General features: G+C 39.2%; 1 protein-coding gene across 13 annotated transcripts in view; it reads left to right on the forward strand.

The window, feature by feature from the left end:
- The window catches only part of CD86 (CD86 molecule), an 89,529-nt gene extending 67,684 nt beyond the window's left edge, over positions 1 to 21,845 (forward strand). For 4 of the 13 annotated variants that reach the window (XR_004974130.1, XR_004974128.1, XM_036350581.1 and 1 more), the window contains one exon: positions 20,207 to 21,845. Coding sequence is in view for 6 of the 13 variants with exons in the window: in XM_036350586.1 (XP_036206479.1) it covers positions 20,207 to 20,211 (5 nt within the window). In the remaining 7 variants the exon portion in view is untranslated. Of the gene's footprint in view, positions 1 to 18,536; positions 18,660 to 20,206 lie in introns of those variants that run through there. The other 9 variants (XM_036350578.1, XM_036350591.1, XM_036350576.1 and 6 more) reach the window with 6 other exon arrangements.
- The last annotated feature ends 1,240 nt before the right edge of the window (positions 21,846 to 23,085 follow it).

A 23,085-nucleotide genomic window follows, 5' to 3' on the forward strand; every position in this document is an offset into this window, starting at 1 on the left:
AATATCTGGTTTTAAAAAATCCCTCCTTTGTATATTAAATTATCTAGACCTCTGTGTTCCAAGTCTGGGGAAAAGAAAGCCAACTAAGGTTAAAAGAGGTTCACCTTGTAACAGGGACTCCTCTAAACCTTTAAATGTATTATCCCACTTAATCCTCATAATGACCCTGTGATATCAGTATTGGGATATGATGCCTGTTTTGCTGATAAGGAAACTTAGGCACAGAGTAGTCAACGCAATTTATCCTAGGTCTCCAACTTAGTAAGTGGCAGAGTTGGGGAAACTTTTTAAAAGCATTATCCCCACCCCTCATTCCTTTCTTTCCCAGCCCCATGTTTTCTGGCCATAGAAGAGACAGCAGGTGAGTGCTTATACCACATCTTTTGTTACACTAGCTCAGTCACCCAAAATAGTGCCTGCAGAGGACCCACCACTGATTTTTCCAGAAGTCATTCATCACCTCATAAGGCATATGATGTGGCCAGTGAAAATGAGTTTTTGGGCAGGGGGGAAGTGAACTATAATTGTTGCCTCCCCCTCCACCCCTGCCACTTACTATTCTTTTGCAATTCACCCTCCTCCCTCCACCATTCTGAAGCCAGTTTCATCCACTCAGCGCCTTCACGTGTTAACCCAAGCTAGAAAGCACAGTCACCTCTGACTACTGCCCTCCGACCTTTTCCTCAACACCCACTGCCATCTCCACTGTATTGCCACATTTAGTCATAACCAGGCCAGTCAAAGTCCCTCCAGCTTCAGCATCCACTCCTTTTCTCAGCCGGGCTCTTATTTCCAAGAACTGACAATCAAAACCAAAATGACCCCAGTCTACTCTCTCTCTTACCCTGCATTTCGTCCAAACATCAAAAGACACAAGGCAGCGGGAGGGAGAAGTAAGAGATCAACCAAAGGACTTGTATACATGCATATAAGCATAACCAATAGACACAGACACTATGGGGGTGAGGGCATGTTCTGGGAGGGGGAGTGGACGGGGAGAGGTCAATGGGGGGAAAAGGAGACATATGTAATACTATATGTAATACTTTAAACAATAATAAATAAATAAATAAATTTTTAAAAAGGGAACAAGGAGGTAAATAGAGAAAAGAAGATCTCTCTCACATTCTTTTTTTTTCCCCTAACCACACAGAGGCGAGTTTAATCTCCAGCCTCTTATGTATCCTTCCATAGATACACTATGTATATACATATATACATATATATAGTGTGTATGAGTCTATGTGCATATATACATATATACACACACATATATGTGTATATATTTATTTTATTTATATGTGTTCCATATGTTAATGAAATATATATATTTCATTCAGGTTTGGTTTTATTCTACACCTAAGCAACATAAACAGAAGGCTCTTGTTAAGATGATTACAAATATACTTCTTTATTGTATCAATTTTCAGTCTCATCCATATACCAGCATTCTTGTGGAACTTATAATAAAACTGAGGTTCCATTGGCTTTCATCATCGCCACCTGTGTACCCCAGGAGGAAAAATACAAACATATACAAAGTCTTGCACTGTCCTTACACACAAATTTTTGAATGTGCTCCAATCATAACAAGTTATACCCTAGGTCTAGTGAATAAGTCATTCTGAACTGGATCTCCTATTACCTGCATCTCATATATTTGTCTTTCTTGACTTACTTCCTCAGTTCAGTTATACATATCCACCAGTAGCTTTTTGAGAAAGGATATGTGAGAAGTAAATTTAATGAGATTTTTGTGTATCTGAAAATATCTTTATCCTACTCTCCTACTTAATTGATCATTTGTCTTGATATAGAATTTGGAGTTAGAAATTCTTTTCATTGTCTCCAGCTTCCAGTCTTGCTCTAGAAATATCTATAGATATCCTGGCTCCTTATCTTTTTATATGGAAGCTTTTAGGATCTTCTGTCTATCTCATTGTTCTTCAATTTTGTAATGAAATGCCTATTTGACCACTGTGGTTAGCACTGAGGTGGTACTTTCTCTCTGAAAACATACATCCTTTACTCTAGGGAAATTTCTTGAATTGTTTCATTGATTTTTTTCCCCTCTCTATTTCTCTAATCTGTCATTCTAGGATATTGAATTTTAGTGTTGGATCTCCTAGGCCCGTGGTTGGCAAACTGTGGCTCATGAGCCACATGCAGCTCTTTGGCCCCTTGAGTGTGGCTCTTCCTAAGCCTTAGGAGTACCCTAATTAGGTTAATAACAATGTACCTACCTATATAGTTTAAGTTTAAAAAAGTTGGCTCTCAAAAGAAATTTCAATCGTTGTACTGTTGATATTTGGCTCTGTTGACTAATGAGTTTGCCGACATTGCCCTAGGCTGACCTTTCTATTTTCTTATCTTTCTGTCCTCTTCCATCTTTTTGTCTTTTGCTCTGTTTCTTAAAGATTTCCATAACTTTATCTTCCAAACTTCCTGTTGTATTTTTAAATTTCTGCTATCAAATATTCATTTCCAAGAGCTCCTTTTTGTTCTCTGAATATTTCTTTCTCTAAGGAGCCTGTCCTTAATTGTTTCAGTATCGTTTCTTAACTCTCTGAAGATATTGGTAGGTTTTTAAGTGTTATTGGTAGGTTTTTAAGTTTTCCTGTATTGTCTCTGTATCCTCCAAGATTTTTCTTTCTGTTTGTTTACCTTGGTCTATAGCAGTAGTTTTCAACCGTGGCTGCACATTAGAATCACCTGGGAATCGTTTTAAAATCCTGATTTCTGGGCCTCATCCTCCGGAAATTCTGTTTCTTTGTTACTAATGTTGTGGCCCCACACCATAACAAAGAAACAGAATTTCTGGAGGATGAGGCCCAGAAATCAGGATTTTAAAAAGATTCCCAGGTGATTCTAATGTGCAGCCAAGGTTGAGAACCACTGGTCTATAGCATCTATGTTGGAGGCTCCTTGTGATGTCTGATTAACTTTGATTGTCTTTTCATGAGTAAGAGTGAGAAGCTAAAAATTTGTTTGGAGGATCTGAGTCTATGGATTGGCTTATTAACTTTAGCTTTATTATATAGGAATCTGGTGAACCTTTTTAGGAAACCATCTTTAAAAGGTCTTTTCTCTTAGGCTGGTAGTTTTGCAGTATTTTGAAGGTAGAAGTCTGGCTGTCAGTATTTTGGGAGCCAAATGAGAGAAGGGTGTGTGTGTGTGTGTGTGTGTGTGTGTGTGTGTGTGTGTGTGTGTGTGTGTGTTCATGCGTGTTTTAGTGGTGGAGTCTCTGCAGGCTTGACTCAGTATGCATAAATTTACTTAATCCATGTGTTTTCAGTATGGTAACTCTATTCTCAAATGTGTGAGATGTCTCTCAGTTCACTTTTTTTTATCCTCTCCAGAGAATAAGACTCCATACGTCTGCCAGGGTGGGAGAGGGACGTTGCCCAATGGTGTGGAGTGGGAAAGGAGAGCAGCTCTAACTGCTTCTCAAACAGCCTTTACCCAGTTTTCTTCATTTTGGCCTTGATATTTGCTCCCAATCTTCACCCTCAGTTGGTTACCAGTCCTGCCAGTTCCTGAGGTTTTTGATGATTATGGGGTATAAACTGTGTTGTTTCTTGGGTTTCCCAACTAACAGATAAGATTTGGCTGTCTTGCCTTGCCAGTTATTTACCTTTCATCCATCTACTCTTGTAGATTACAAACTGTTATCTCTTTCCCTATTCTTGCATTTGTTAACTTCTTCCATTTATATTTAAAAATAATTTTTTCTTTAGTCTTAATGGAATTTCAGGAAGTAATGGAATTAGATGTGTATATTTAACCTATCACCTTACCTGGAACTCCACTCCTCAAAATTTCCAGAACTTTACCATTGACTGCCTCCAGCCCTAAATCCAAAGTCATCAACCATGTGACTCAAAACTAACTCAACTCTTTACCAACCTTATTTTTCCCTCTTCTCATATTGGAAAACCATGATCCTGCCTGATTTAGCTGCTAATAATTTTTTAAATATAACTCGTATTGTCTGGGTTTTTTTACTTATGCTAATCTGGAATATTTCTCCCATCTCCCACTGCTTACTGGACTTTTGTTCATCATTAAAGTTTGGCTCAAATACCACTACTTCTGTGGGACTACATACTTCAGTAGTACAAATGACATCGCATCCTTCTTATCGAAGAACACCCTTTCCAGCAATAACACATTCTTTTTCCAACACTTTTCTTCTCCACCAAGCACCATGACTCTAGCCATTGGCCAATTTATAGAGCAGCTCCAGGTTTCCCAAGGTGAACTTCAAGCCACTGAATAAGCAAGTGTTCTCCTGATGTGCACAACCTGAGTTCTAAACCCATTGGTCTGGGTAGTTGCATGCTCTACATGCCAAATTCACCTCAACCATCCTGACTTACAACCACTGAATTGCCTCCTTTACTTGCCACACCACTTAGACCTGACAATCAGTTCCTACTCCCATGTTACAAGTTTAGTTTCCCTCTCTAAGTACAACTTGGATTCACTCCCCTAAAAAACTGCCTCCCAGAAAGATCATCTTCTCACCCATCTCAGCCTCTGGAACCCATTATTTCAGAGTTTTTATACCAGACCAGCTCTTACCAGCTGACAGGAAGCAGGATTAACAGAGTACATTATTCTACACAGGAGGTAGCTATATTCCCTGTTTCTATCCCTCATTTTTAGTTAGACATCCTTATTAACTAAAGTAAAACTTCTCATATTGTGAAATCATATAATTTAAGAGCTCAAAAGAAGCCCATCAGTTCTTGTCCCTCATGGGGGACTGATGAAGGCTGGTTGCCACAGGTATTGGGAAGCAGGGAGGGTCTGGAGATATGGGAAACAGAGAGTAAAGACTCACTCAGAGGTGGTGGCAATGTTAAAATAGAATAGAAAAAGGAAAAATGTCCATTTATGGCTACATCTCTGAACCTTGCTGCACTTTGCCTATTTGTAACAAAACACTTTTAAGCATGTAGATAGTTATATCTGATTATTCCTTATACATGTCTTTATATACTAGAGAAATGTTACACTGTGCTGACGCCCACTTCCCAGCTCTTCCAGGGAACAGGAAGAACAGAGGGTCTGAGTAAGCACCTTGGGAACCTTATTTACAAAAGAATTATTTACAAAATAATTATTGTAAAGTTAATAAGCCAATACATAGACTCAATTAAATTACTTAATCTCCCTGATGCACAAAATTTGTGCAAGAGTAGGCAGGCCTTCCTTCCCTCTGCTGCCAGCACCAGCTTCCCTCGCAGCCCCGGCTTCCTCAGGAAGGTGGTCCAGAAGGACGTCTGATCTAATTAGCATATTATGCTTTATTATTATAGATTCCTGTGAATAGTAGTAAAAATAAAAGGCATGATAATGAAGGAAGCAGAAAAGAGATTAGAATTAGTAGTTTTCACTTCTTATAAGGAAGCATATAAAATTTCCATTTCTCAAATTATTTCCTATTAATCTACACTTTTGACTGTAGTGATTAATAAATTTTTTAGTGGACAAGGAAATACATCTCAAATTTGTATGACCGTATAGCTGCAGAGTCTAAATCAGAATCACAGAGTTGGGGGAACCATAGATGTTGTGTCAGGGGTCAAGGCTGTCTACTAATGAAGTTTGCCTTGGTCTTTAGCATCTATGTTGGAGGCTTTCTCTATGTTTGATTATCCTTGATTGTCTATTCATAAGTAAGAGTGAGAAATCAAAAATTTGTTTGGAGGATCTGGGTCTATGGATTGGCTTATTAACTACTAGAGGCCTGGTGCACAAACTTTGTGCACGGGAGGCGGGGGGTGGCGGGGTGGGTGTCCCTCAGCCTGGCCTGCACCCTCTCACAGTCCAGGAGTCTTTGGGGGATGTCCAACTGACGGCAGTTGGACATCTTTAGTGCTGCTATGCTCACCAGCCATGAGCCCAGCGTCTGGCTGAGCTGTGTTCCCCCTGTGGGAGCGTACTGACCACCAAGTGCAGCTCCTGTATTGAGCGTCTGACCCCTGGTGGTCAGTGCACATCATAGTGAGTGTTTGAGTGGCCGACTATCTGCCCCCGGTGGTCAGTGCATGTCATAGCAAGTGGTTGAGTGGCCTTAGCATATTAGGCTTTTATTATATAGGATTTACAGCTTTACTGTAAAGGAATCTGGTGAGCCTTTTTAGGAAATCATCTTTAGGTCTTTACTCTTGGGCTGGTAGTTTTGCAGTATTTTGCCTGGAAGGTAGAAGTCTGGCTGTCAGCATTTTGGGAGCCAAAGGAGAGAAGAGGTTTGTGTGTGTGTGTTCCTCCTCATCCTGGCACCAATCATACTGTTTCCTATTCGTATACACACAAGAACAATAATATATTTTTATAAACAAGTGTAACATAGAGAGTGCCCAGTACTTTTTAAGTGTTTTTATTATGAAAAGATACCTTTTTAAAATAGACACAAACTTATTTCAGAAAGTGTGTCTCTAGCCTGACAGTGGGGCCAGCTCAGTGCTACTCATAGCATATGGCAGAGTGGCTTCTTCCCAAAACCTAATTGTATATCATTGTTCTGAGATTAAAAGCTGTGAACTCATGGGTTTGCTAAATGTATAGAGTGCAGAGTAAAAAATCACTGAATTGTCCTAACAATCTATTAGAAATGGGAGACATGTAGAAAGTATCCTTTTTTTCTTTTTCTGTTTTTGTGGCAAATGAGAGCAAAGAGAAGATTTGCCAAACACCAAATAGAGCCATGTGCAGAACTTAGGTTCCCAACCTTCAGACCAAGGTGCTTTCCCCCTTACTCAGACCCTCTGTTCTTCCTGTTCCCTGGAAGAGCTGGGAAGTGGGCGTCAGCACAGTGTAACAGCCAGAGCATGGACTTTGAGTCAGATAGACCTGGCGCTGTTATAGTTGGCCTGTGACCTTAGGCAAATTAATTAATCTCCCTGATTCTCAGTTTCCTTATGTATAAATAGGCTTAATAAAACATACATACCTCACGAGATCAAGGACAATCTAGAAGATATGAGGATTATACAAATGAGAAGAGGAGAGGAGAGGAGAGGAGAAGAACCCCAGCAAACCTGTAATTAGAGTGGGGTTAGGAGTGATGAGGGAGCATTAGTAGTGAGAGAATTGGAACAGGAAGTCATCATGGAGTAATAGGGGTGGGTGTGGATTTTCATATGACTCTCAGACCAGAAGTCCCTGCACACCCTGATGAAAGCCACAAATGCTCCTACAATCATTGCTACATCAGCATCACATGAAGAAGCCTTTCAGCATCTCAGCCCAGGGGACTTTTCCATCTTTACTATCTGAGGCCAAAGCCATCTTTCTAAGACCTTCCTTATCTCCCCTTTGTAAGATTATTTCCAGACATTCCCCAAATCTCTACTCCTCTGTTGATATTTAGCAAGAGCTCTGTTCTTGCTAAATAGAACATAAAATTCTAAGCAGTCAGGTTGAGATAAAAAGGGGGGAGGTGGGGCAGGGATCCCTAGCCAAGATTTTGAAAGACATCCATTTTAGAAGGCTCTCATACAGAAGATGGTTTGTAGGGGAGAGGAGTGTGTATATCAGAGACAGGAAAATCACTTAGGAAACTGGCACAAGCATGACATTTCTAAGAAGCCAAACTAGGCAAAGCCTCCTGACATTTCCAGAGTGGATCCTGGTGCCTGGGCTCATTAGACCAGGGGCATGGCCGAGTAGACTCCACTACAGAAGTGAATCCAAATGACAGGGAAACGGAAACTTAAGGGAGTTGCTCTACTAGAGGTAGATCACAGGAGTTCTCTGTACTCAATCTGAATGAGAGGAAAGAAATCCTAAAATATGATGTTGGAAAGCTAGATGATCCGCCATAGCTAGAAGACTAAAAATAGTATTATACATCAGTCTTTGATTTAGTCACCAAGGTGAAAAGGTCCTTTTCTATATCACAGACCCAGCATGAGTTAGGGCAAAGGTTAATTTCAGATATTGAGAGACAATAGACACAGAACGGAAAGCAGGGGCTATTTGCTTCCAGATCCCTAACTATCAAATAATTAATTTGATGTGAATTTCTTAAATTCGTATTTGCAACCCAAAGCATATATGTGAAGTTTAAAATGTGCCAGGGTATGATTACCTTGCTGACTGGTAGCACAAACTACCAGTTATATGCTGTTTCCACCAGTCCACCTGCCACTTTTTAACTGTACACATCACGTATTTGCCCTCAGGCTTCAGACCTCACAACTTCTGTAAGAACAAGTGAGCTGTGTCCACTTGATGGGAAAACATCATCTATTCCATTTTTTAAAAGCTGATCCAAACAATCAAATCAGCCCTCTTTTTTTTAGGATTTACTAATATCTTCTCTAGTTTTAACTTTATTTATTGAATTCTTTTAGTGTGTCAGAGTTTGAGACTCTATCAATTTAAAAAAAAAGAAAAGGATTGCTTTTCAAACATTAAAAGTAATCTGTTTCTGTGTCCAAACCAGCCATGCATATTATTAACATGTATGAATGTTCTCAGGGTTTAAACAGTCTTAGTTTAAAAAAAAAAAAAAGTACTGTAGCAAAACTTAGAGAAACAAGATGGCAGATCAATGAGAATTTTAAAAACTTTCATTCTCTCAAAGTAATTGCTTATATCCAGAATGTACTAGCAATGGTTTATTTGTAGCAGAAAATATCAGTGAAATATGAAGAAAATCTTACATTAGGGTATTAAGCATTGGAAACAATTTTCAAATCTTCCCAAACCTATGTAAGGAAGAGATGTTGCTGCATCATCATCTTCATCTGTATTTCTTGAGCCCACCATGTGCCAGGAACTATGTTAAACAGTTTACATATATTATCTTGGGAAGAAGGGAAAAGTTTGCATCATCTTTTAGAAGTTTAATAACTTTTAGGAAAACCAAAAAGAAAGCATACTGAAGTAAGATAGTATGAGAATATAGAGAAGATAAAAGAATTATGAGAGCAGTAGACTAGTGACCTACCATTTTTGTTGTATTGGGGCAGGATGATGCAATGTGAACCCAAATTGTCCTTCACTAAGGCTCTGGTATGAGTGATCATGAAGAAAGAACTGATGGGGAAGAACTGGTAGTACTCAGAAATAATTTATCCTAAAGAGAGAACCCAGGTTTGGATGTTTGATTCAGGAATGATGGAACTATTGTTAAACGGAGTAAGTAGATTTTGAGGAAACCAGAATATCTGTCACTCAGCTTATTGTCTAATTCACATTTAACCCAAAGGTGGAGCCAGTCCTAAGAAAGTAGATCCAAGAGATGGATCATGGTGAGGTCAGGCAGGCCCCTCCAGCCACCCTTGAAACAAATCTACTCCTGGGCTCTTCAGTTATGTGAGCCAATAAGTCATTTTTCTCTCTCTCCCTCTCCTCTCCTCACATCCCTTCTTATTCCTTGAGTTGATTTTATTCCTTAAGTCAGACTTTCTGTTCTAGACAACAAAATGTTCTTAATTGATAAATTACAGCAGTGGTTCTCAACCTTCCTAATGCCGTGACCCTTTAATACAGTTCCTCATGTTGTGGTGACCCCCAATATCATTGTTACAAATTGAACATAATTAATCACAAAAACGATATGTAATTATATATGTGTTTTCCGATGGTCTTAGATGACCCTTGTGAAAGGGTTGTTCGACCCCCAAGGGGGTCGCGACCCCCAGGTTGAGAACCACTGCATTACAGAATGGAAAAGCCTTGGCCTGGCTGAGACTAAAGGCACAATCAGTATTTTCAGGCCACTCTCTTTCTCTCTTCAACTTTATTTTGGCTCAGATTTTTTGCCTGCTGATTTCCTCTCCTATTATAGGCAGGTTCCTTCAATGCAGCCAGGAAAGGTGGCCACAAGCAGCTCCAGCTTATGTTGTCCAGAGTATCTTCTCTGTTGGATCCAGCAGAATATCCTTAAGAGGATGCTGATTGGGCTTGTTTAGGTCAAAGTTTATCCCAGAAGCTATGACCATGACTAGGGATTTTGGAACTTATTCTCTCTTGCTCCCTCCCCCAAATCCTAGGGGAATGGAATCAATCCAAACTTAAATACATGGAACGGAGGAAAGGTGGTGTAATGGTTGTTGCTGGTGTCCCATCCAGGACCCCTTTACCTGGCCAATGCACCTCTTCCCCAGGTGCTGTGAATGTTGACTGATAACCCACAGTTTCCCTCTCTCTGAGATTTGCCCTTACTCATACAGGAACCTCCTCCCCTAATTCTATCTTCATTTAAATGTTGGTTTTATCATCGATGGACACTTAAGTTATTTCCTTGTCTTAGCAATTGTAAATAACGCTGCAGTAAACATGAGGGTGCATATATGTTTTCAAATTAGTATTTTAGTCTTCTTTGTGTAGATATTCAGAAGTTGAATTGCTGGATCATGTGATGGTTCTATGTTAATTTTTTTAGGAACCCCCATACTATTTTCCATATTGGCTGCACCAAACTGCATTTCCACCAATAGTGCATAAGTGTTCCCTTTTCTCCACTTTCTCACTGAGACTTATTATTTCTTGTCTTTTTTGTAATAGCCTTTCTAACTATTGTGAGGTTTTTGCTTTTTTCTTAAATTTCAAGAAAAACCATTTTAAATATAGCATTACATGCAATAAACATTAAATATTTATGGAGAGTATGTTTTAGGTTTGTGAAATATGCTGTTGGTATTTAAATGGAAAATGCATTGAATCTAGAGATTGCTTTGGGTAGTATGGACATTTTAATGATGTTGATTCTACCAATCCATGAACACAGTATATTCTTCCATTGGTTTATGTCTTCCTCTATCTCTTTTCTCTTCTTCTTTTTCTTTTTTCTTTTTTTTTGAGGTAAATAACATTTTATTTTATTTTATTTTTTATTTTGTTTTATTGCTTAGAGTATTAAAAAGTGTATTACATATGTCTCCTTTTTTCCCCCCTTGACCTTCCCCCGGCATCCCCTACCCACCAGTGTCTTGTGTCCATTGGTTATGCTTATATGCATGCATACAATTCCTTCGGTTGATCTCTTACCCACCTCTCAACCCTCCCCGGCCTTCCCGCTGTAGTTTGACAGTCTGTTCAATGCTGCTCTGCCTCTGTATCTATTTGTGTTCATCAGTTTATAATGGTCTTTATTATCCACGAATGAGTGGTATTTTTCTTTCATTGACTGGCTTATTTCACTTAGCATAATGCTCTCCAGTTCCATCCATGCTGTTGCAAATGGTAAGAATTCCTTCTTTTTTTAAAAAAAATTACATCTTTATTGTTCAGATTATTACAGTTGTTCCTCTTTTTCCCCCCATAGCTCCCCTCCACCCCGTTCCCACCCCACCCTCTGCCCTTACTCCCCCTCCACTGTCCTCATCCATAGGTGTATGATTTTTGTCCAATCTCTTCCAGCACCCCCACACCCCTTTCCCCCTCGAGAATAGTCAGTCCATTCCCTCTCTATGCCCCTGATTCTATTATAAGGAATTCCTTCTTTTTTACAGCAGCATAGTATTCCATTGTGTAGATGTACCACAGTTTTTTAATCCATTCATCTGCTGATGAGCACTTAGGCTGTTTCCAAATCTTAGCTATGGTAAATTGTGCTGCTATGAACAGATGGGATGCATATATCCTTTCTGATTGGTGTTTCTGGTTTCCATTTTTAACTTTTTGAGGAAATTCCATACTGTCTTCCATAGTGGCTGCACCAGTCTCCATTCCCATCAGCAGTGCATGAGTGTTCCTTTTTCTCCACATCCTCTCCAGACATAAACAGATGGAAGAACATACCATGTTCTTGGATTGGTAGAATCAACATCATTAAAATGTCCATACTGCCCAAAGCAATCTAGAAATTCAATGCACTCCCCATTAAAATACCAACAGCATATTTCACAGACCTAGAATGAACTCTCCAAAAATTCATCTGGAATAAAAAAAAAAGACCCTGAATAGCTGCAGTGATCCTGAGAAAGAAGAACAAAGTAGGTGGGATCTCAATTGCAGATATCAAGCTCTATTACAAAGCCACTGTTCTCAAAACTGCTTGATACTGGCACAAGAACAAACATATAGATCAATGGAATAGAATATAGAGCCCAGAAATCAACCCGAACCAACATGCTCAATTAATATTTGACAAAGGAGGCAAGAACATACAATGGAGTCAAGATAGTCTCTTCAATAAATGGTGTTGGGAAAATTGGACAGATACATGCAAAAAAATGAAACTAGATCACCAACTTACACCATACACAAAAATAAACTCAAAATAGATAAAGGACTTAAATGTAAGACAGGAAACCATAAAAATACTAGAGGAATCCAAAGGCAACAAAATCTCAGACATATGCCAAAGCAATTTCTTCACCGATACAGCTCCTAGGGCATTGGAAACTAAGGAGAAAATAAACAAATGGAACTACATCAAAATAAAAAGCTTCTGCACAGCAAAAGAAACCATCAACAAAACAACAAGAAAACCCACTGCATGGGAGAACATATTTACCAATGTTATCACCGATAAGGGTGTAATCTCCAACATTTATAGGGAACTCATACAACTTAACAAAAGGAAGATAAACAATCCAATCAAAAAATTGGCAAAGGACCTACATAGACACTTTTCAAATGAGGACATTCAGAAAGCCAAAAAAAAAAAAAGGAAGCCAAGAGACATATGAAAACATGCTCAAAATCACTAATCATCTGAGAGATGCAAATCAAAATGACAATGAGGTACCATCTCACACCTGTCAGAATGTCTATCATCAACATATCTCTTTTTTCAATGTCCTGTAGCTTTCCGAATACAGGTCTTTTACCTCCTTAGTTAAGTTTATTCCTAGGTATCTCAATTTTTTTGGTGCAATGGTAAATGGGATTGTTTTTTGTTAGTTTCTCTTTCTGTGAGTTTATTATTGGTGTATAAAAAGGCCATAGATTTCCGGGTGTTAATTTTGTATCCTGCTACATTGCCAAATTCATTTATTAAGTCTAATAGTTTTTGGATGGAGTCTTTGGGGTTTTCTATGTACAATATTATGTCATCTGCAAATAAGGACAGTTTTACTTCTTCTTTTCCAATTTGGATGCCTTTTATTTCTTCTTCTTGTCTAATTGCAATGGCTAATACTTCCAGTACTATGTCGAACAGGAGTGGTAAAACTGGGCATCCCTGTCTTGTTTCTGTTCTTAGGGAAAATGGTTTTAGTTTTTGCCCATTAAGTATGATGTTGGCTGTAGGTTTGTCATATTTGGCCTTTATCATGTTGAGATATGCTCTCTCTATTCCCACTTTGCTGAGGGTTTTTATCAAAAATGGGTGTTGGATTTTGTTGAATGCTTTTTCTGTGTCTATTGATATGATCATGTGATTTTTGTCTTTCAATTTTTTTATGTGATGTATCACATTTATTGATTTGCCAATATTGTACCAGCCTTGCATCCCTGGAATAAATCCCACTTGATCATGGTGTATGATCTTTTAAATATATTGCTGGATGTGATTTGCTAAGATTTTGTTGAGGATTTTAGCATCTATGTTCATCATGAATATTGGCCTGTAATTCTCTTTCTTTGCAGTATCTTTATCTGGTTTTAGAATTAGGATAATGCTGGCCTCATAAAAAGAGTTTGGAAGTGTTCTTTCCTCTTGGATTTTTGGAATAGTTTGAGGAGTATAGGTGTTAGTTCTTCTTTGAATGTTTGGTAAAACTCCCCTGTGAAGCCATCCAGACCTGGGCTTTTGTTTGGTGAGAGTTTTTTTTTATTATTGCTTCTATTTCATCAGTTGTTATTGGCCTCTTCAGGTTTTTGATTCTTCCTGATTCAGTTTTGGGAGATTGCATTTTTCTAGGGATTTGTCTATTTCACCCACATTGCCCAGCTGTTGGCATATAGTTTATTTGTTCATAGTATTTTCTTGAAATCTGTTGTATTTCTGTGGTGTCAGTGGTTACTTCTCCACTCTTGTTTCTGATTTTGTTTATTTGGGTCCTCTCTCTTTGTTTCTTGATTAATCTGGCTAATGGTTTATCAATTTTGTTTATCCTTTCAAATAACCAACTCTTGGTTTCATTGATTTTTTTTTATTGTTTTTTTAGTCTCTATGTTATTTATTTCTGCTCTAATCTTTATTATTTCCTTCCTTGTACTTACTCTGGGCTCTTCTTGTTATCTTTCTAGTTCTTTAAGTTGTAGGGTTAAACAGTTTATTGCTGATTTTTCTTGTTTTTTGAGGTATGTCTGTAGTACTATGAACTTCCCTCTCAGGACTGCTCTTGCTGTGTCCCAGAGATTTGGGGTTGTTGTGTGTTCATTTTCATTTGTTTCCAGGAAGTTTTTATTGTTTCTTTCTCGATCTCATTGGTAACCCATTCATTGTTTAATAACATGCCATTTAGCCTCCATTATTTGAATGTTTTGGGGTGTTTTTACTGTAGTTGATTTCTAATTTCACTCCACTGTAATATGAGAAGATGCTTGATATGATTTCAATCTTCTTGAACTTGTAGAGACTTGTTTTGTCCTAACCTGTGGTCTATCTTTGTGAATGGTCCATGTGCACTTGAGAAGAATGTATATTCTGCTGCATTGAGATGAAATGTTCTATAAATGTCAATTAAATCCATCTGATCCAGTATGTCCTTTAGAGTCTCTATGTCCTTGTTAAGTTTTTGTCTGGAAGATCTATCCAGTGAAGTCAGAGGGGTGTTAAAGTCCCCTGTTATGACTATATTGTTGTCAATCTTTCCATTAAAATCCTCTAGAAGTTTTTATATATATTTAGATGCTCCTATATTGGGTGCATATATGTTTACCAGGGGTATATCCTCTTGTTGGATTGACCCCTTTAGTATTTTGTAGTGACCTTTGTTGTCTCTTGTGATGGCCTTCATTTTAAAGTCTATTTTGTCGAATATGAGTATTGCTACTCCAGCTTTTTTTTTTTTCTTTTCCATTTGCATGGAAAAATTTTTTTCATCCCTTCACTTTTATCATATGTGTGTCTTTTGTTTTGAGGTGGGTCTCTTGTAGACAGCATATAGTTGGGTCTTGTTTTGTAACCATTCAGCTACCCTACACCTTTTGATTGGTGCATTTAGTCCATTTACATTTAGGGTTATTATTGATAGGTACTTATTTATAGCCATTTTAATTCTGTATGGCTAGGTTTCTCTCTCTGTTTCTTCTTCTCATTATGGCAATCTCTTGTAATGCTGACTTGGTGGTGATATACTCCTTTAGCCTTTTTTGTGTGTGGGAAGCTCTTTATTTGACCATCTATTTGAATGATAGCCTTACTGGACATAGTAATCTTGGTCTCAGATTCTTGCTTTCCATTACCTTGAGTACTTTATGCCATTCCCTTCTGGCTTGTAGAGCTTCTGGTGAGAAATCAGGTGTCAGCCTTATGGGAACTTCTTTGTAGGTAACAATTTTCTTTTCTCTTGCTGCCTTTAAGATTCTCTCTTTGTCTTTAATTTTTGGCATTTTAATTATGATGTGTCTGAGCATGGGCCTATTTGGGTTCTTCTTGTTTGGGGTTCTCTGTGCCTCCTGAACTTGTGTGATTTTATTCCTTTACCAGGTTAGGGAAGTTTTCTGCCATTATTTCTTCAAACACCTTCTCTATGCCTTTCACCCTTACTGCCTCTTCTGGCACACCTGCTATTCTAATATTGTTATGTTTCACATTGTCTCACAGCTTCCTTAAGCTGTCCTCCTGTTTTTTAATTATTTTTTCTTTTGGTTCTTTGATTGAGTGATATTTTCAACTCTGTCTTCTAATTCACTTATTTGATCCTCGGTTTCCCCAAATCTGCTATGTATTCCTTCCAATGTGTTCTTTATTTGTGTTACGTCATTCTTTATTTCATAGTTACTGTATCTTTTTTCATGCTGTTGAGCATCTTTACCATCATTACTCTGAACTCTGTTTCACATAAATTTCTTATCTCTGCTTCATTTACCTCTTCTTCTGGAAAATTCTCTAGTTCCTTCATTTGGGGATTGTTTGTTTTCTCACTTTGGCTTTCTATTTGGTTTTGTGACTATGTATTAAGTAGATTCTCTACACCTCTCAATCTCTAGTGCAGGACAGTGTTAAAGGCTGTTTCTGACTAATTAGATCAGGCAAAGACTCAAAGCCTCCAGAGATCTTCTCTTCCTACAGACTGACAGGATTCCACTTGACTTGCCCCAGGGCAATTGTCCTCAGGTGTGGTGAGAGTTTTTTTTCAACAGGCTAGGGCAGTTGCTTCTGCCTGGAGGCTAATTGTTATTTTTATTCTTTTAAGTGGCCTCAAGACAAGGTGTTTTCTAACAGGATGTGTCAATTGTCTTCCCCCCAGTCAAGACAAATGTCTATGTGTGAAAGATGTCTTCCACTGTGTGAGGGAATGACTCAGCCCAGGAAACTTGGGATGTCTGCCTTCTGAGCTCTATGCCACAAGTCCCCAGTCCTGGCTTCTGCTCTCACAGCTCCAGTCCACTTCCCCCTTCCTCTGCCAGAGCACAAGGTGGATGGCTCCATGGGCAATTTTGTGCATTGGCCCTTTAAAAGGGTGCCTGAATTTTTAGCTGTTACTCTCTGGCAGACAGCACCCCACTGCTTTTCACAGCCAGATGTTATGTGGGTACCCTCCTCAGTTTTGGTGCTCTCTGCTGGGGAGCCCATCTTGGGGATTAGATCCAAGAGTTCTCAGTGGCAACCCCCCACATCTGAGTATCTCTCCAAAACTTCAGTTGCTATCTGTGGGTGCCCCACCACCCTTTCACGCCTCCACCCCTCCTACCAATCTCTATGCAGTCTCCACTTTCAGTCCTCAGGTGTCAGGGTTCTCTCCTGTGAGTTTTCTGTTGGTTATTCAGGAAGATTTTCCTGTATTTTAGTTGTAATATCAGTTTGTTCCTGGGAGCATGTCTGTGCAGCATCGACTTCTGGTGTGAGGTTTTGATTGACATTTCTCTAATGATTAATGATGTTGAACATCTTTTTATATACTTATTAGCTGTCTTTATGCCTTTTTTGGAAAAATTTATTTAGATTGTCTGCCCATTTTTAATCAGATTTTTTTTACTATTGAGTTGTATGAGTTCTTTATATATTTTTGATGTTAGTACCTAATCAAATATATTATTTGAAAATGTGTTCATTCAATTACTTTTTCATTTTATCAATGGTTTCCTTTGTTTTGCAGTTTCTTTATTTGATGTTGTCCCACTTATTTATTTGTTTGTTTGCTTGTTTGTTTTTGTTGCCTTTGCTTTTGGTGTCAATTCCAAAAAATTATTACTAAGACATACATCAAGAAACTCACCACCTGTGATTTCTTCTAGGAGTTTTATGCTTTTAGGTCTTACATTCAAGTTTTTAATTCATACTGCTTGCTGCCAAAACCAAGATTCAGAACATTTTCTTCATTCCCAAAAGATTCAGCACTCCCTCTGAAGTCCATCCCTCTCTCCATCCTTGGCCCTCAGACAGCTATCAATTGCTTTTTGTCATTATAAATTATGGATTACGTAGATTAACTTATGGATAATAAATTTCCATAAATGAAAATCATAGAGTATGTATACTTTTTTGGCTGGCTTCTTTCACTCAGCATGATTTTGAGAATTCACTTATTCTTGCCGAGCAATTTAATTTTTCCTAAATTAGGGATGTTATGAAGAACTAGAGGCCTAATGCACAAAATTTATTCACTCGGGGCAGGGGGGCCCTCAGCCCAGCTTGTGCCTTCTCACAGTCCAGGAGCCCTCAGGGGATGTCCAACTGATGGCTTAGGCCCCCCAGGAGCAGGCCTAAGCCAGCAGTTGGACATCCCCCTTGTAGTCCAGAACCCCTCGCTCCTTACCCCTCGCTCCACCTGCTCACTGCTCCTTACAGCTGGGCTCACTGCTCCTTAGTGCTGCCACGGAGGCTGGAGAGGCTCCCACCACCACTGCTGCACTCGCCAGCCGTGAGCCCAGCTTCTGGCTGAGCAGTGCTCCCCCTGTGGGAGCGCACTGACCACCAGGGGGCAGCTGCTTCATGAAGGAGCTGCCCCCTGGTGGTCAGTGTGTGTCATAACAACTGGTCGTTCCACCGTTGAGTCAATTTGCATATTAGCCTTTTATTATATAGCATACTATTGTTAACATTTGTTTAAAAAGGAATAACAGGCCAATAAATGGGGGCTATAAAAATGGAGTCATTTACCCCCATGTTAGCAAACCAAAACTTAATTGCAACCTCTCCCAGGAATGTGAACTTTAAACAATTAATCTGAAATTTCCCAATTAGCACCAGTAAGGTAATTTGCATAATAATACCCTACCATTCTCTTTACCCTCCTCCCCTTAAAAAATATGACCTGGCCCAAAACCAACCTTTCTTTGGTTTTTCAAATAATTCCCATGCCCCACCCTCTTTCTTCTTATAAAAACCTTCCATTTTGTACCATTCCTTGGAATACCCTTCTAGTTGCTAGATGGGGTGCTGCCTGATTCATGAATCACTTAATAAAGCCAATTAGATCTTTAAATTTACTTGTTTAAATTTTGTTTTATGACAGATTTGGGGGCAGTGATGCAATCAAAGGAGATTTCCAGTGGCATCAGGGAAGAGAAACATGAGTGTGGTACCCAGGAACCCTTTTGAGTTCACTGTCTTTCCCACCATTTCCAGGGCTGTCTGTAAGTTCCTCTCAGTTTTGAGCTCCACTCTCTTTGCATTTAAGCTTCCGATTTAATTGGCTTCCCCTTACTGGGTAGGTCTGCTTGAGCTGGCTGGGGAGTTCTCCCCAGAACCAAGCCCCTAGCCTTTCAGACCCCAATTGCCAGGACTCAGTAACATCGCTTGGTTAATGGCAATATACTAGTAGTGGAAAACTCTGGCCCTTGATTCTGCTCCCAGATTCCATGTTGGGAACTGTTGGTGTGGTAGCAGCTGCAATTCTCCATTTGTTTGGAATCAGTCCACAGTCCCACTCCTATGACTTGCTGGTTCAATTCTTTCCCTGATCCATGGTTCCGTGGGAATTGTCTGTGGTGTCCACGGGGCCTTTTCTTGGCCAGGATGCAGTAATATCTCTTGGTTACTGCTGATATATTTAGGTGCACAAATTTGGTTGTCTTTTTTTCTAAAGATAAAGGTTAAGGGGAATGGGATCCTTTATATCCAAAAATTTGACAACTGTAGTCCCCAAAACTGCAGATATTTAGCAAAATGGCAAAGTATTAACAATAGTCATTATAGGGAATGGTCCAATTAGACAAAAATGTTCACTTAAGAAATGCACTTGAGAGCAAAGGATGCCAGTTAAACATAAAGAAATGGAATGGCTACTTTAATTGATATGCAGAAACTTACAAAAGCCTTTATACTCCAAAGTGCCTTCATTGAAAGATTCATTGCAAAATGCTAATAATAAAAAATTAAAGCTACGAAAGGTATCTAAAACAACACCTTAGGCCTCCACATTATACTCTCCTCAGTACCAAAACACTGGCCCAGAAATTGATGTCTTAATTGTAATCAACTGGAACACTGGAGAAGAAATTTTCCTCAAGATCCTTTGCAAATTCTCCAATGCCTTTATACCTACCTTCAAAGGAGGGCCACATAGGAGCCCCTCCTAAAATTGATGGGACTCTTGAGAGCTTTTCTAGAAAACTGCTATGCTATTCTCTTAAACAGCCAACAGGAAACAGAAATATCTACTGTTTGTCCTGACTAAAACCTGACAAGATATTTGAAAGGAATTAATAACCTTTGATCACAAATTTGGCCAAATTGGAAGCTGATATTCAGAGCCTGGTAGGAATTTTTTTTAACACCTTCCACCCTATGCTAAAACTAGGAAAGAACCATTCCAACAATAAGTGGATGGGTGGGGTCATTGCTTTGATATTATTCAGACTGCAATCCAGTTCCTGGGGAACTGGAAACAACTGTCTTTGTCTTGCAAATCTCTGTAGGGCCAGAAATGTGGCTCTAGTGGTTCAAAGTTGACCTGCCAAAAATGATCCCTCATTGCCAGACTTTTGCCATCCTGGTGTTCTTATAACATGGTAACAGTGTGCTCCAGAAGTAGAGTATTAAGATGGGTAAACAATGTCTGTAAATGAAATGAACAGTCAGGGCTTTGGGATACAACCATCTGCTGATCCCTTGTTGCCCGTGCTAGTATGACCAGCTACTGTAAGTCTTTGATGTCTTATAATACAAGTCTATTGTCAACAGGTTAAAGAAGCCTTACCAGATCCCAATTCAAAGATTCCTGTTCATTACAGTCTAAAGCCTGGTGCTGGTATTCCAGAAGCATCATGAGAGGAAGACAGCCCATGAGCCCCATTAGAAAGGACCTTTCCAAGTGCTCCTGCTACAAAACTGAGCTGTGGATGTGCATCAGGCTCTACCTGACATCTGGTCCTGTATAGACGCTGGAGACCTCCAAATCAAACTGATGAGGAAGAGAAGGAGCTGACGTCAATTAGAGTGCTTCTGTTCAAGACAAAGGGTCAAGACTTCCCACTTCAATAAATTTGGAACATTTTCGCCTTCTTTTACTTTCCTTTACTCCAGCATTGGCCTGGAAAGCTAACACCACCATGCATCTCGCAGGCCATTACTAAGAGGATGACCTTTCAGATTGCTGGATTGTTATCAAAGATTCCAATTTATACAAAATTAACTAGCTAAGATTTTCCTCCACCTATTAAGAGTCCTCAACAGCAGCACCCATTTTTACAAGGCATGTAGGATGACTCTTTGTTTCAGGCTAGGAGATTCTCTTCCCATATGCATTAAAAATCTAACTGACCCCTGGTTTGAACAGGTATATGCAGAAATTCCTGAAAAATGAGTCTACTCACAGTTCTGCCATAGCACACAGCCAGGCAATGCCTCTTAGATTATCTAACTGTAACCCTAACTTCACAAATGAACTGGGATTCCTCATTGGTCAACTTCTCTGAATCTACATTGTTGAGTTAGAAAGTACTTACAGGAGGCTTCACTTTAAATTTTAAAAGGACTGTTGGCAGGTCCCTACTTCTCTGGTTTAGGAATAAATACAAATGAGGCAGAAATCTGCTGTGAAAGCAATAGCTAACCCTCACCCTCCATCCCAATCTTTACATTCTCTAGCCAAAGTTGTTCTTGATAATAGAATAACCTTCTATTATATTTTTGCTGAGCAAGGAGGTGTCTGCTGTGGCCAACACTACCTGCTGTACCCGGTTCAGCACTCCTGGGGAAGTGTAAATGCGTGTTCACAGCTGCTAACTACTCAGCAAATGATCTCCCTAGGACTGTAGTACCTGAGAGGGAAGAGAAAGTGACAGTCTTGAAAGCTGTGGGCCTGGGGTCACAGCCTGTGAGAGTTCCAAGATTCAGCACCATGTCATGACCTAGGAATACCACACAAAGCATCAGCAAAAGCTGCAAGAACTAGAGAGTGGTAGCTGAGAGTGGCACTAATGCCTTAATTTTTTGTCACATCTCTCAGGCTGTTTGATCAAAAGGGGGAAATTGTTAAAAAAGAAAGAATAAGCCCAAAATGGAGTCATTTGCCCCCATGACAGCAAACCAAGACCTAATTGCCAGCTCTTCTAGGAATGTGAACTTCAAGCAGTTAATCGAAAGTATCCTGATTAGCACTAGTAAGATAATTTTCATGAGACCCCTGCCACTCCCTTTCCCCTCAAATAAAAGATGACCTGGCCTGAAACAACCCTTTCTTTTATGTTGCAAAAGCTCCATTGCCCCACCCTCTTTCTGTCTATAAAACCTTTCCATTTTGTTCAACTCTTCATAGCGCCTTTCTACTTGCTGCCCAATTCCTATGTCATCTAATAAAGTCAATTGGTCTTCAAATGTACTCACTTGAATTCTGTGGGTGTTTGTTTTTTTGGTTTTTTTTTGACACATTCTTATACACATGTCCTGGTATACACTTACAACAGGGTTTGTTTATGTGGTCGTGAGATATGCTTAGCTTCTGTTTTACTAAAGAAAGTCAAACTAATTTCCTAAGGAACTTGTTCCAAATTAAACACCCACCAACATGTATGACAATTTCCACTGAAAAGTAAATTTATTCCTGCAGTATATAGAAATGACACATTTACCAGATCACTCACTGTATTAGTTTCCTAAATTTGCTATAGCAAATTTCCACAAACTCAGTGATATATTGTAGTAAATACAATGAAAACGAAGAACAGGTGCTATGAGAGAGAACGGCCATTGGAGCTTCATTGTGCCTGGCTCACCTCCAGGCCAGCTCTCATCATGCCTTGTTCTAATTGTCTGAACCCTGTGGTTTTTATGCCTTGGCCACCAATTCATCTTTTGTCCGACAGCATTTCTCTCTGAACCATCATCTCTAACATGGATAAACTCCAGGTTTGACTCCATTTCCCTCTCTCCTGGCCACCCTGCTGACTTAGCACGGGTATGAGTCATTGTTGCTCTGGGAAACAAAGTTCTGAGAAAAATGAACAAACAAGCCGGTGACAGAAAAATAAAACTCCTAACGCAAGGGATTTGGAGCATGTAGGGGTGGAAAAATCACTTTGGAATTATCAGATGAACCTGATCCAGATAAAAATACTCCATGCTCAGATGAACAAACAGATAGTGAAGTAAATAAAAGTACATTTGAGTACTGTTTGAAACAGTGGTGTGGAAATGCCTCCTATACCTTGAGAAAGGCCCTCACAGTTATAATAGAAATCTTGTCACAAACCCAAACCTAAATGTATGGACTGGGACAAAATTAGAAGACAGAATATGCAGCTAATTAATCCAAATTTTCCCTATCACCATAGTCTGGAAAATAAACCATTATATCCTCCAGGTTCAGGATCTCAGAAGTCCTAAAATGACAGGGAAGGACATTCTAGTGCCTTCCTCAAGCTCAGGGCCTGCCATTGACTAGTACAATCAAATCTCTGCTCTATCAGCTGCATGATCTTAGGGAGGTTTTTTCTAACCTTATTTTGCTTCAGTTTCTTCATGTATATAATGTGTAATAAAAATGGGCTACTCATCGATTTTTTGCTGCTAAATATGAGAGGCATTATAACTTTATAATATATAATTTTTCAGCACCCCGT

The sequence above is a fragment of the Myotis myotis genome, unplaced genomic scaffold (genome assembly GCF_014108235.1).
Source record: "Myotis myotis isolate mMyoMyo1 unplaced genomic scaffold, mMyoMyo1.p scaffold_m19_p_2, whole genome shotgun sequence".
In the NCBI taxonomy this organism is placed as follows: domain Eukaryota; kingdom Metazoa; phylum Chordata; class Mammalia; order Chiroptera; family Vespertilionidae; genus Myotis; species Myotis myotis.